The 15,287-nt window shown below is 35.1% G+C and overlaps 1 protein-coding gene across 1 annotated transcript; it reads right to left on the reverse strand.

The window, feature by feature from the left end:
• Positions 1-6,187: 6,187 nt before the first annotated feature.
• CALHM6 (calcium homeostasis modulator family member 6) lies at positions 6,188-8,958 on the reverse strand. The gene is made up of 2 exons (XM_031964379.1): positions 8,291-8,958; positions 6,188-6,633 (listed from the first exon to the last, which is right to left on the reverse strand). The coding sequence occupies exons 1-2, from the start codon at positions 8,828-8,830 to the stop codon at positions 6,289-6,291; spliced, it is 885 nt and encodes a 294-aa protein (XP_031820239.1). The 5' UTR covers positions 8,831-8,958; the 3' UTR covers positions 6,188-6,288.
• Positions 8,959-15,287: the final 6,329 nt, after the last annotated feature.

Here is a 15,287-nt window from a genome sequence, read left to right on the forward strand (position 1 = left end):
AACAGATGCAGAAAAAACATTTGACAAAATCTAACACCCATTCCTATTTTAATAAGAAAGAGTATAGGAATAAAAGGAGGTTTCCTTAAAATGATCAGTAGCATCTATTTAAAGCTCTCAGCAAGCATCATATGTAATGAGGATAAACTAGAAACATTCCCAATAAGATCAGGGATGAAACAAGGTTGCCCACTATCACAATAATTGTATTAAAAACTTAGCTTTAGCAATAAGAGAAGAAAAAAGAAATTAAAGTTATTGTAGTAGGTAATGGTATGCTTAGACAATCCTAGAGAATCAACTAAAATAACTACTAAAAACAATTCAAAAATTTAGCAAAGTTGCAGGATACAAAATTAGTCACATAAATCATTAGCATTTTTATATATTACCAACAAAGTCCAGCAGCAAGAGATACAAAGAAAAATTCCATTTAAATTAATTATAGATACTACAACATATTTGGGAGTCTACTGCCAAGGCAAAGTCAGAAACTATATGAACACAATTATAAAACCCTTTCTACACAAATAAAGTCAAATGTAATCATTTGGAAAAGTATCAAGTACTCATGGATAGACCCAGTTAATATAATAAAAATAACAATTCTACCTAAATTAGTCTACTTATTCAGTGCCATACCAATCAAACTCCCAAGAAATTATTTTACAGAGCTAGAAAAAATAATAACAAAATTCATGTGAAAGAACAAAAGATCAAGAATTTCAAGGGGATTAATGAAAAATGCAAATGAATCTAATTTCTGTCCTCATTCTAGGGGAAATAAAAGACTGATAGTTTCTCCCCAAATCCTGATTTCACAGCTTCAATCTTCTTAATTACCTTAACTTATTCCATTTATATTACATACACAAATGATCATTCCCTTGTTTTTTCCATTGTCTAAAATACTTCCTTGGGCAACTAGGTAGCACGGTGCATAGAGTGCTGTACCTGAATTAGAAAGTCATCTTCCCAAGTTCAAATCTGGCCTCAGATACTTACTAGCTATGTGAACCTGGGCAAATAACTTCACCTAGATTGCCTCAGTTCCTCATCAGTAAAATGAGCTGAAGAAGGAAATGGAAAAATACTCTGGTATCTTTGACAAGAAAATCTTAAATAGATCACAGAGTCAGACATGACTTAAGAATAGCAACAACAAAAATACATCCTTACTTATAAACTTTAGAATTCTTTTCTCTCATAATCTTTATCATTCTAACTCTTCCTATGCTTATAAGCATTAACCTAGTTCTTAGTTCTCACCATATCCTATTTCTTTATTCTCACCATGTTCTCCAAGCTTTTACTCCTCATTCTGGCTGTACCTGCTATACTGGCTATACTCTTCTTCCTTTCAAATCTTCACTCCTTGGTGAATTAATTCAATTCTACTCTATCTTCTTCATTGGAATTAATTGTGCCCTTATCCAAATGCTGATCCTATCTTGCCAAACTCCAATTCTGTATTACTTTCAACATCTGCTTATTTTGTTCATATTTATATTTTGTCAAATGATGCTGAAAAAATCATGAAAACTTCCTAAAATTCATTATCTATCCTCACTTTGACCTTCACAACTACATTGCAATCATTCTACTTCCTAAACAATTTTCTACTCCACTCTAATAGAGCTGATGACAGGTTTATCAAAGTGGCTGTTCCAAACCTAACCTCTCCTCACACCTTTCAGAAAACTCTTTCTCCTCATTCTTTCATTTAGGTTGTCCACTTAATTTTTTTTAAAGTGTGATAATTCACCAAGAGTACTCCCTTCTTATCACCTCCTCATCTTACACCACTCAGATATCTCTCACAATCTTTTCTTTTATTTTGGTTTTGCATGAAGATATGTTGCCATTCTCCTTGTTTAGTTGTCCTCCACAGTTTCCTTGCTTGTTTTCTTAAACAAACTCACCTCTATGTATCCTGCAACATTTTGTTCCTATCATCCTTCTGTCTTCTCTTTTCAATATCTCCCTATCAATTGGTCCTGTCTCACTGCTATGTCCATGTCTATCCTATCCTTAAAATAAAATCACATGACCCAAGCATATGCTGTGTCTCTCTTTTTCTGTAAGGTTGAATTGCTTGATTGAACTATCTACATTTGATGCCTCTTCTTCCATTCTGTTACTATCTTCTAAACCCACAATAATCTGGCTTCTAAACTCAAAATTCACCTGAAACTGGTCTCTCTAAATTTACTAAATATCTCTTAATTTGTAAATCCAATGACTTTAAAAAAAAATTTCATCCTTCTTGACCTCTCAAAAACATTTAATACTTTTGAAATTTTTCTGATTAAGAATATCCTCTCCTCTCAGTTTCTGTTACATTGCTCTTTTCTAGCTCTACTCTTATTTATTTGATTAGTCCTTCTTAGTTTTCTTTCCTAGTTCTTCAACTATCTCATTCCCATTGACTTTGGGCATCCCTCAAGGATCTCTCTTGGTTTTTCTCTTTTTGCTCTATTCCACTTCACTGTTGAATTCATTAGTTCACATAGATTCAATTGTCACCTCTATGCAGATGATTCCCAGACCTATAATCCATCCTTAACCCTCTCTCTTAAACTAGTCAGGAATCACTAGCTATTCAGATCAAAAACTAGATGTCTCATTGGTATCTCAAGTTCAATCAGTCTAAAACTGAACAAATTTTTTTTCCCCTTCCAAGCCTCCTCTCTTCTGAATTTTCTGTGGAGGGTACTGCCATCCTTCCACTCACCAAACTCAAAATCTTGGTATCAATCTTGATTTCTCACTGACTTCCCATATCCAATTCTTTGCCAAATCTTGTCATTTCTAACTTCACAACAATTCTTATATATAGTCCTTTCTCTACACTCACATAACCAAAATCTTAGTTTGGTCCCTCATCTTCTTTCACCTGAACTAATGAAATGGCTTCCTAATTGATCTTCCTGTCCCTCTTTTCTTTCACTCCAATTGAAGACATAATTACAACTACACTTAAGGAAAATACTCTTTTACCTCACCTGTGATTTTTATTTCCTTGGATTCCTATAAGACTTACCTCAAACTGCCTATGCTCAACTGCCCAGATCATTTTTCTAAAATATCACCTTCTTTAATGAGCTCTACATAACTCTCTATTATCTTTAGGATCCAATATAAAATCATCTAGTATTTAAAGCTTTCTTAATCTATTTCCTTCCTTTTTTTTCAGTTTTTTTACACATCTCTTTATATATTATACTATCCAACTTATGGAGACCTACTTTCGGTTTTTTTTTTTTTTTTTTTTTTTTTGATACAACATTCTTTCCCTTGATTCCATTTCTTTGCACTGACTATCCTCCATATCTGGATTGCGTTGCCCCTTTACCTCTATCTTTTGGTTTCCTTTGTTCTCTTCAAGAATTAGCTCAATTATTTCATTCATTAGGAAGCCTTTCTTTACCAGCCCAGCTGCTAATATCTTCCATGTATTCTGTGTAAATCTTGTTTGTATGATGTTATTTACATGTCTACTGTGTTAGAATATGAGCTCCTTAAAATCACCCTTCCTAATAACCAAGTTTGCAACCTCAGTGTCTTCCTTAGCTCCTTTTACTCCACATATCCACTTCATTGCCAAATCTTGTCACTTCTAACTTTATATCTTCATTTATGTCCACTCATAAAGCTACCATCCTGGCTACTCTGGTCTTTTAAGATGTCTTCCTAATTGATATCCCCATTTTTTATCTCCTTATTCCAATGCTTTTTTCATAGAACTACTAAAGTTATTTCCCTGGAGAGTCTTATAAATGTATTTGAAGCTATTCCCTCTGACTAGGATGGAGCTATTGGAGTTTTTTTTTTTAAGTTGTTATGTGTATATGAGTGTGACAAAGTCACATCTACACTTGCACAAAATACTTTTTCACCTCATTATTTCCTTGGATTTCTATAAGACTTTATAAGTACTGAGTGTAATGGGAGTGTGACTTCTCACAATAGTCATTTGATAATTCCAGACCAATTTCAAAGGTTAATCTGTTAATCATTAAGGCTCTGAAAAGAGAACAAAAGGCTTGCTCTTCTAGTAGAAATATCTGAGGTGATCTCCTGAACCTTTACTAAACTGCTTAGAGAAGAATCTAACTATTTAATGGCCTGGAGATATTCTGAGAGGTCTATAAACTGGCTAATGGCTATTTGTTGATTGAAGAAGGCTGAAGTAAACTAAGTCTCCTTGGTTATTCTAGCTTAATTGACTATTTACCTCTAAAGAAATCTCCTTATTGTAGGGGATTATATGGTTTCTTATAAAATTATTAACTAAAGTAGATTGAATTTATAATTTAAATTCAGTTTATCTGGGGAATTTGAGAAAATGAAATAAGATGCTCATACTGGCTCAAGTAAACAGTTGTAAACTTTGTGAAACTGACCACCATAAATCCATAAGCTTAGGAAAATACACCTGCAAACAGTAAAACTGACCATATGGGCCTGACCGGAATTTGGCAAATTTGTGCCACTAAGTAGGGAAGTGAGAATTGATAGATAAAGGGAGGAAGGGTGTCATGGATTCTTGTGGTCATGACTATATAACTCACTTCAATCTCTGTGGAAATTACCTCTCTCCACTGGCGGAACTCCAGTGGAAAGATGTTCACTTCTTGCAAGATTCTAAAATAAACACTTCTATTCTTCACTTGAGATATCTCTGAGTATTTGTAAATTGGATTTACCATAGCACACAGTACAAATACACACACACACACACACACACACACACACACACACCAACTACAATGCACTACAGTGGCTACTTATCATCTCTGGATCAATATGCAGGCTGTTATTTGGCATTTATAGCAGAAGTTGATACAATGAATAGAATGCCAGAAAGCTCGGGAAAATCTGAGTTCAAATCCAACCTCAGTCACTTTATGTGACCCTGGACAAGTCGTTAATCTTATTTGGTTTGGTTTCTTCATCTATAAAATGAGCTAGAGAAGGAAATGGCAAATCACTCCAGTATCTTTGCCAAAGGGAATCACGAAGAGTCAGACATGGCTAAAATAACTAAGTAACAATAACAACAATTTGGCATTTAAAACCCTTAATATACTGGTCACTTCCTACCCTTTTAATCATCTTCTTTTTTACTCATCCTCCATTCCTTCTTCCAGCAACTCTAGTTATTTGTCATCTCTTTTTACTTGCCTTTTGAACTGGATGGATATTCTCTTTGACTGGGTTGGGAACCACTACAGTTTATTAAGTTGGGGTGTGTGTATGAGTATGGCACAGTCACACCTGCACTTGAGCAAAATATTCTTTCACCTCACTTCTGATTCTTATTTTCTTGGATTCCTCTAAATTCACCTCAAACCCCAGGTTTGCAGGAGGCATTTCTCTTATCTCTCCCTGGCTACTAGTGCTGTTTCCTCTGCCATTCATTCTACACATATCTTATATGTATTGTTATTTATATTAGAATACAAGCTCCTTGAGGAAAAGGATATTCTCTAGATATTCCCTGTGTTTAGCACTGTGATTGTGGCACAGAATTTCCCCCCCCCCCCAGTTATTTTCAGTTGTGCCTAATTTTCTTGATCACATTTGAGGTTTTCTCAGCGAAGATATTAATTAGAATGGTTTGCATTTCTTTCTCCAGTTCATTTTATATATGAAGGAACTGAGGCAAACAGGATTAAGTAACTTGTCCAAGGTCCACACAACTAGTAAGTGTTTGAGATGGGGTTTGAACCCAGAAAGAAGAGTCTTTCTGACTCTAGTATTCCTAATTATCTTGGATGGTATTTAAGAATTTTAATTGATCGAATGCAAATGTTTTCCTAACTACCCTATATAAGCACAAGTATTATGCTCCTTCATTTTGTAGTAAAGTAAAGTATATCTAAGAGAAATTAAATGATTTGCCCAGAGTAGCAGAGCTAGTAAATTTTAGAGTCAGATTTCAAACCTCTGGCCCTGAATTTCATCACCTATAAAATAAAGGGATAAGAGTAAATAACTTCTAATGTATCTTTCACCTTTAATTTTTTATGATTCAATAAAATAACAAAAGTATCATCACCAAAAGGCAAATTATAATAGAAATTCAAACCTGCTTATTAGAAAATTAATATTTATAAAAAAAGTAAAAATAAGAAATAGGAAAATTTTTACATGTAGTTATGTTACTCTATACACATTATGCTTTATCATATAATGTTTATTAATTATTACATTAAAAGAATTGGCAAGATTGAGAGCATCCACAAAACTTTGAACAAAACTTACAACATCCTTACTGCATGGTTAAGTATTACAGTCACCTTCCCGCTGGTTAACATACTTGTGTAATACACTATAATATTGATGTTCAGGACGGAATGTATACTGTGATGAAATCTTCTTCCATTCTTTAGACTTTGGTATTTTGAACTCTTCTGGCTGGGAGCCATCAAAGAAGCATCTGACATTCTCTTCTGCCAATTCAACAGCATGCTTCTTAGCTTCATTCATCAATATCTCCTCTTCCTTTTTACAATACAGTTTCCAGAACTTAAGGTGAAAAAAACTAAGTGGAGATTGACATCTGGTGATGGATGTGAAAATCAGAAGAATAATCACAAGCAGACCTATCAGGATCCAACCTGCCACCTACAGAACACAGGCCAAAATGACATCAGCTTCATTCCAATTTAATACAAAAAAAATTAGAAAACTAATCCCTTTTGATAAGTGTATTATCCACAAGGATGGAGAATTCATGCTAGAGAGAAACTTACTGAACACAGAGAGTGTGGTGAGACTTTTGACCACACCTAACAACTAACTTCATCAGACAATTCATACAAAGGAGATTTTAGGAATTTTATTCAGGTGGGATAGCTTCCTGCTGGAGCATATAATTTGGACACCATCAGAATTCAGCCTATGAGACTTTCATTCTAGGTTTTCTGAAGAGATTCTCGCCTTCTGTAATTTCTGGCTATTGAATCTCTACAAGTCTTGAGAACCTCACTCAAAAATCACCTATTCAACAAAACGATTCTTAATTCCCTATTCCAGGCTTAGCTCATGTGCCATGTTCTGCAAGAGACCTTTTTTGATTCACTCCACTCCCAAATGCTTGGCATTTATTTTGCACAAATTACATATTTGTATCAATACTGTTTTCCCCTTCGATTGTATAAACTCTGCATGATAAGTTTTTGTTTATAGCACTTAAACAGTGCCTGACATTTGGCAAATATTTAAGAAATTATGCTTAAATTAAATTGTAGAAACTAGAGAGCGGTATTCACAACAAGTATCTGTTAGTTATAGAGCCAATCATTCATATTTTCAGAAATGTGAGGGCACAAGAAAGAACCCAAACCCTTTACCCTTGAAGAGAAGCTTCTTTCAAGTCTCAACCAAAATACCCCTTCTACAGGAAACCTTCCCTAACCTATTTTAGTTCCAGTGCTTTTTCTCTTTTAATTAGTTCCTAATTATCCTGCATATAGCTTGCTCTGTCCATAGTTGTTTGCATATTATCTTCCCTGTTAGATTGTGAGCTCCTTTGGGGCAGGGATTGTCTTTTGCCTCTTTTTGTGTTCCATGTTTAAATATAGTGTCTGGCACTTAGCAGACATTTAATAAATATTAATTGGATTTTTTTATGAGCAGAAAATATACATTTCATGTGTCTCACATTACAGGGTAAGTTGCCCATCATAGAAAAACATTCAAATGGTTCTTTCTGACATTTAATAAAATCATTTCTTTTATGTTGGAAGATTCTAGGTATGAGAGACAACTATTCTTCTCAATCCCCAAGAAAACTTAAAATTCACATATTCATGGACCATTTATTCAGACTTACTGAATCAAAAGCAAAAATTTAGATTAAAGACAACCTGTATTCTCATGAAATTTACAATTTAGTAGGGGAATAAAACACAAACACAAATTTCTCTAAGACACAAAAGAATATATGAAACATGCATTTGAGATCAAGCAAAACAAAACTTGGGGGGAAGGTCTCTTTCTGAAAAAAGGAATCATTTGTTCATTCTGTAAACATTTAATAAGCCCTCTATGTGCCAGGCAACCTTTCTGAAAGTCATGACATTGGAATTGGACTAGGTGGAAGATCTCACCTTTCTAAGTTAGATTCACATGTGCTAGTTCTCTCTCTAAACTATTTCCCTTTTCTCTTCTCTTGGTCTATCTCTTCTTTCTCTAGCCTTTCCCCAACTCTGTCCTCAACCCTAACTTCTGTGACTCTCCATTTTCTTCTCACTGAACTGATATTATGAGGAGTCATTACCTGGGAATGTGCCTTCAGCTCCTTCAAAAGCTCTTGCACCTGCTCCGACTTTGCTTTCTGGCACGGCACCTGTGGCAACTGTTCAGAACAACTGGCTTCCTGATCAGGGCACAACAGCCGAGATGCCCACGTGCTGCCACTGGCTGCGCACTCATAGAAACCTCCCCCGAGTAGCGCCACTGCGATCCAGGTGATAGGTGCCACCGCAGCAGCCAAGATGAAGTGACAGCACATTGCCATACTAGCACACAGCCCCGGTCCATCTCTGCTCTCGTAATCCTCTTGGCCTGTAGCACAGCAACCTGTCATGAGTCTCTTGGCCCGGGTGCTCAAAAGGCAGCTCAGCAGGAAAAGAATCAGGGCTGGAACCAGGAGAAAGACGAGGGAATAAGGAAGGTTCCAGGTAGAGCTGCAGGGGCATTGGAATACTACGCTGGAGAAGATGCGCTCTCCGCCAGCTGTCAGCAGGCTCAACAAACTATAGCCTAAAACAGTGTGGTATTTAACCAGTAAGTCCAGCACGTGCTTAAACTTCTCCATGGGCCTCCTTTCTTTTTTGCTTTTCTCCTCCCCACTCCTAAAACTCTGCAAACAGTTGCAAGATACACCTACTGCCTCTGCTTGGTTTTCTCTGTTGAGTTTTACTCTCTTTCTCTGGGCAAAGAAAAGTAAGAGAGGTTATATAGGGGGATGAGGGGTGGGCAGGGGGATTTTCCAATTTTTGTAATCTGTACATAGGGGAAGTAGATTATTACAGAAGTTTTAAAGTTTCACTTTCTAATATGATAACCCAAGTAAATTTTCTTTAAACTCACAGGGACCTAAAAGAATAGAAGCAATCCCCTTATTTCCCTTTTTTGATACTTACAAGCTACTTACTTTGTTTTTTGAGAAATTAAAAACGTTTCAATTGAAGAAACTAAATCATTTGTTCTTCTGCAAAAGTGTAGATGAATCTGATACTTAAGCTTCTCAACTTTTCTCCCCTCCCCTAGCAAACCCAATAACTCCTTTATTTGACTTTATGCCAAATGACAAAGTCATCACCACTCAGCCTTATTCTCCTCCTTTATGAAATAAAGGTGTTGGACTAAATTTTAAGATTTGCCACTAGCTAGGACCAGAACCTCATTTTAGAAAGGACACTGAGCTCAATGCTCCTTACCCACTTTCAATTCTAACATATTGTTATGAAAATGAAAATGGAAATGGAAAAACCCATGTGTAACTAGCTAGTAGAATATTGTATCTAGCATTAGGAAGACCAGAGTTTAAATATGACCTCAGATACTTAGCTGTTTAATACTGACCAAGTCACTAAAAGTCTGTTTTAATTTCTTCAACTGTAAAATAGGGATAATATCAGAACCTATCTTACAAGATTGTTGTATCAAATGAGATATTTGTGAAGTGCTTCATATTTAGTAAATTCTTGTTTATTCTCCTATCATGTAATTCAACAATAATTCATGTGTTATGTAGTTGAAGAAAGTGAGATTTAACATTTTAGGCTGTCCTTTGTTCTCAGTCTAATTTTTTAAAAGATTAAAACATCTTTTTTTAAACCAATCATTGTAAAATAACAAACAAAAATTATTTTGCAATCTGTACATGTACATGTACTAATGCATAAAAAAAACATTTATTGCATTTTAGTCAAGACACAAAGTTTCAGTAAGATATAATCCATGGCCTTATAAGATATTGTAGGGGACACAAGATATCAATACTAATGGCTGTAATACACAATATGCTCTAAAAAAGTCCTCTGTGTTGTAAAAAAACTACCCTGGCATAGGTTCTGTCAATAAAAAGTTATTAAAAAAAAATCTGTGGTATGGGGAAAAAAAAAAAAAAAAGTCCTCTGGACTTCCAGCCAAGATGGTGGAGAGGACACATGCATCTATCTAAGCTCTTTTATTCCCTTAGAATACTTTTTTTTCATGATACAGGCTCAGAATTAGTGCTTGACTGAAAAAACCCACATTACCAACAGAAGAAATCCTCAAAATTCACCAGAAAAGGTCTGTTTTTGCTTGTGGGTGGGGACGATTAGACTAGGTGCAGACTTCAGCAGGCAGCAAGAGCATGGAAGGCAGCTCACACTGAGCAGGCTGGAGGGAGGGATATAGTCATAGCACTTGGAAAATTTGTGGGGAGAACTTTACCTAGTGTGAGCTTCTTTGCCCTGGCAGCAAGTCAGTAGATCAGCAGAGAAGCTATAAACACACAGGGGGTAAAGATTTCAATCCCAAAACACTGGGGTCTCTCCAGACCTGACCATATTCACTCAACACCCAGAATGACTCAGCCTACTCTGAGTCTCAGAGAGTGGCCACTGTGCAGGCAGCGCAGCCATTGCTGTTACACTGCTGCTTCATTGCTACCTCCTGTTGTCTGTAGAGGAAGCTTGGTAATACCATACTGCCCAAAAAGCAGACCGCATTTGCTTTTTTGTTTGTTTGTTTTCTTTGATTCTTTTTTGTCAAAATGAGCAAAAAATTAAAGTGAGCTCTAACTATAGATAACTTCTATATGGATGGAGAGCAGACTTCAAACTCTGAGGAGACTAAAAACAGAATGTCTCCAGATGAATTCTCAAAGGGGATATGATCTGGTCCCCCACCTCAAAACACTCTCATAGAGGAAATAAAAAAGGCTCTTACAAGAGAGCTAGAAGAAAAATGGGGAAAGAAAAGGGAAGCTTGGCAAGAGAGTCTGGATAAATCATCCCACTCATTTAAAGATAGAGTGGATAAAGAAATCAAATCCCTGAAAAATAGAATTAATGAATTGGAAAGGGTAAACCATTCCAAGGAAAACAGAATTAGTGAATTGGAAAAAGAAAACAGCTTTCTAAAAAATAAACTTGGTGAAATGGAAAAAAACTCCATAGAACAAAACAACTCACTTAAAAACTCAATTGGATAATTACAAAAAGAAATTTAAAAAAAGAAAATAATTCATTAAAAATCAGAATTGAACAAATGGAAATGAATGACTCGAGGAGACACCAAGAATCAGTGAAGCAAAACCAAAAAAAAAAAATACCTACTTGATTAGATTAAATACCTACTTGGAAAAACAACAGACCTGGAAAATAGATCTAGGAGAGATAATCTGAGAATTATTGGACTTCCTGAAAATTATGATGGAAAAAAAAGAGCCTAGATACTACTTTAAATTTGTTTGCTTAATTTTATGGATGGTTTATGGTATTTTATAGGAGTTTTGCTTCATTTCAATAAAGGCCATCATCCTCAGTGAGGTATGAATAAGTATATCCACTCAGGGAAATGTGTTCAAAGGCAAACTATAACCTTATCCTTTAACTTGGTAAGTTGTCTAGGTTCCTCATTTACATTCCTTCAGATAAATGCCATCAATCATCTTAGTGGCCATATCTATCCCTTGTAAAAGAAAGAGTCTCCAGGTTACTTCTGATCTTACCTAAATATGTTCAAAAGAAGGAGATTTAATTAGATCTAGAGAATAGAGAGATTAGGGGTATTTGAGTTAGATCTTGAAATGTGACAAGAACAAAAAAATGAAAATTTCCAGAAGATTCAATGAATAACTTAAAGAAAATGACTTCTGTCTTTGTCACTGACTATAACCCTAAATCCAAGTTTAAATCAGACTAAACAGGCTTTGGTATTGCAGCTGTGAATCTGTCCAACCATTTTGGAAACCAATATGGAATCAAGCTTACATAATAATTAAAATGTCCCTGCCTCATTTAAATTCAATTCACTTGCAAGTCAAGACTTTCCCCTCCTGATGTCACTGGTTCTCTGAGAATAAAGAATAAGGGATGGCTAGATGGCATAGTGTATAGAGCACCAGCCTTGAAGTCAGGAGAATCTGAATTCAAATCCAGCCTCAGACATTTAACACTTCCTAGCTGTGTGATTCTGGGCAAAGTCACTTAATCCCAATTACCTTGCAAAAAAAAAAAAAATTAACAACAATGAGAATATGGAATATAGAAAGCACCTCATTCTGTGAAGAGGTATGGAAGAACTGTGGAGACATAGCAAAGCACATATTGTAGGAACTTGATAAGTTCATTAGTTTCATTAAATTAATTTTTTCTTCTTCCTTTTTAATATTTTGATATAAGGTATAATTCTTTGAGGAGGGTGAAAGACATAAGTATCAGATTCTGTAGGCCTTGGCCCTTAGTTTCCCTCCACATCCATGGGGTAATTACAGTACAATGAACTATTATTCACCTCTGTTTTGCAGATGCTGAATAACCCTGAGAACTAATATAATTTAAAGAACATGGTCCTGGGTGGATTCTGACCAAATCTACCAAGGACATGTTATCTATACACTGGAACCAACCTCTCCAGGAATAAAGCTTCACTCTTGACAGAATCTGGCAGGACTGACTCCCCTTCTGGATTTGCTCAAGAAAGTGAAGTCAGTATTGCTGGCATTTAGCCACCTTTGTTCCCTGGGCTATTTAAGTCATACTAGATCAATACCCAAATTGGAATCTCACTCATGGAGAGGACCTGGGCACCCTCCCAGTCGGAACTTGCAAGGCTGTAATGTGGGATTCTCCAGCCAGAAGTCTGCAATGCTGGTGTTTCCCAGAATTGATGATGTATTCTTTTTTCTCTCCTCCTCTAGTCTATATATCTCTTTTTATTGTATTAATTATATTCATTATAGGATGCATTAAGTGCTTTTGTTAAAAGAACTGCACTGTCAATTCTTGTTTTCCTTTTTTATAATTCATTGTTATTATTCATTATTATTAAACATTTTCATTCAAATTGGTATCCTAGGTCTTGTTGTGGGAACGAGCCATGCTGTAGGAACAAATGATAAATCTTAACCTAACAGAGGGTAAGAAAATGATATATTGAGAAATAAAGATGATAGAAAACCAAAAGATAACAATAACAATTTTTGCCTACTTTGGAGCTTTATCTATCTATTCAAACTTCTGTTTCACCTGACAGTCTTTCAGTTTCTCAGAAATTGAAAATAATTAGATAGAAATCAATATAAGGGATAATATGATCTCAGAGCCAGAAGTGTTAAGCTAGTCACAAATTAGAAAACTGAAGCCAAGGAAATTTAAATGACTTTTTTTTTAAACCCAGGGAGTACTAAAATTTGAACCCTGGTTCTCTGATTCTAATATTACTATTTTGAATGTAACAGAGTGTTTCTGGGTGGGGATAGTATGAAACTTGTTTAGCTTTGCTTTCTATTATGCCAAAGTAAATTTTTTTTTTAGTATATGTGGTGTTTCTAGAGCTTTGAGAAATAAATTTTGATATTTCTCTCTTTAATTACAGCCCCACTTATCTCCAAATTCTTCCAAAACAAATGTATATTTCCATTCTAGGACCAATATTACAAATTTCAAATTTGTCTGATTTAGAAAATGAAAATGTTTTAGAATAATGGCTTGAAAAACCTGCCTAGAGAGCGCTAGGACACAGGAAGTTCATCAGCAAGCTTTTACAATCAATATTGTAGTTGTTTTATTGGCTATTTACTTAGCAGTTGGATAGTCAGATGGAGTTTAAGTCTCCTTATATGCCCAAGAAAGTTACAAGAACTGCTAATTCTTGATCCCATGGTTAAACCCCATGGCTTTCTCACTTTTAAAGGATAATAGTCATCCATTGGTCTTAGGAACCAAAAATTTTGGTGCAATTCCAAATAAAAGTAATTAACTATTTATTAAATTCTCTACTTCTGCCCATTATTATACTTACTTTCCCCCTAATCTACAATATACTTCTCCCGCACAAAACCAGCAATGTTAGTCTATTCTTTCTCTCTCTCTCTCATTTCATTCATGATAATTAATACAACTGAACTTATAAGTTATTATTATTATAACATTATACTCCAGATCTTATTTGGAAATGTTAGTGATGGAAAAGATTTTTTACTAGATCACATGTAACACCATCAGTATTTTTGGTCCATTTCTGCCTGTCATCCTGGATACAATTTGAGAGGCTGGGAATTAATTCTGGCTTAGCAAGCAAGTGAAAGAAGCATATGCAATGGATGACAGACAATTATGACTTTGCAGAAAAATCCTGATATTGATAAATGTCCAGCAAATTCAGTTTCTTTCCCTGTAAAATAAAGGAACAAAAAAGACTGGATAGCTTTGGATAGCTATAGATTCTATGAATCTATATTTGAAAACAATCAAACAAATGTCATCTCCAAAAGAAGCATTAATATTTATTAAGTTTTTGATTATAATCAGAGCTAAGAGGGAGACAGACACAGAGACAGAGAAATGGAGACAGAGAGACAGAGATAGAGAAATCTGGATTTCTAATTTTTCTTTTACTCTTGAGGGCACCATCACCCTCCCAGTCTCCCAGATTTTCAGCCTAAGTATCATCCTCAATACTCACTCTCTTTCACTCCTTATGTGCAATCTATTGCCCAGTCTGATAAATTTTACCTTTATAACATCCTTACATGTATCCTTTCCTCTCTTCTGACATTGCCACCACCCCTGTTCAAGTTCCTATCAACTCACACCTGGACTATATAGTCTGATGGTTGATCTTTCTGAAAGAAGTCTCTTCCCACTCTAGTCCATTCTCTACTTAACTGTCAAAGTGACTTTCTTCTTTTTTAAAAGATTATTTTTAATAATACTTTATACTTAATTTTTTCTATATACATGCAAAGATAGTTTTCAGCATTCACCTTTGCAAAACATTGAGTTCCAAATTTTTCTCCTTCTCTCCCTTTCTTTACTTCTTCCCTTCCCTAAAACAAAAGTTGATATGGGTTAAATATGCAGTTTTTTAAAATATTTTTCCATATTTATCATGCTGTGCAAGAAAATCCAGATCAAAAGGGAAAAAAAATCTTCATAAGAAAAAACAAACAAGCAAACAACAAAAGGTAAAAATAATATGCTTTGATTCCCATTCAATCTCCATTTGTTCTCACTCTGGATTTGGATGGCACTTTCCATCATAAGTCTATTGGA

The sequence above is a fragment of the Sarcophilus harrisii genome, chromosome 4 (genome assembly GCF_902635505.1).
Source record: "Sarcophilus harrisii chromosome 4, mSarHar1.11, whole genome shotgun sequence".
NCBI classification, from domain to species: Eukaryota; Metazoa; Chordata; class Mammalia; order Dasyuromorphia; family Dasyuridae; genus Sarcophilus; species Sarcophilus harrisii.

Bases quoted from the DNA above. Each gene is read 5' to 3' on its own strand.
- CALHM6 (XM_031964379.1), bottom strand. From the start codon at position 8,830: ATGGAGAAGTTTAAGCACGTGCTGGACTTACTGGTTAAATACCACACT. The intron at 6,634-8,290 runs GTAATGACTCCT...TGTGTTCTGTAG, and splicing joins AGCTGAAGGCACATTCCCAG to GTGGCAGGTTGGATCCTGAT.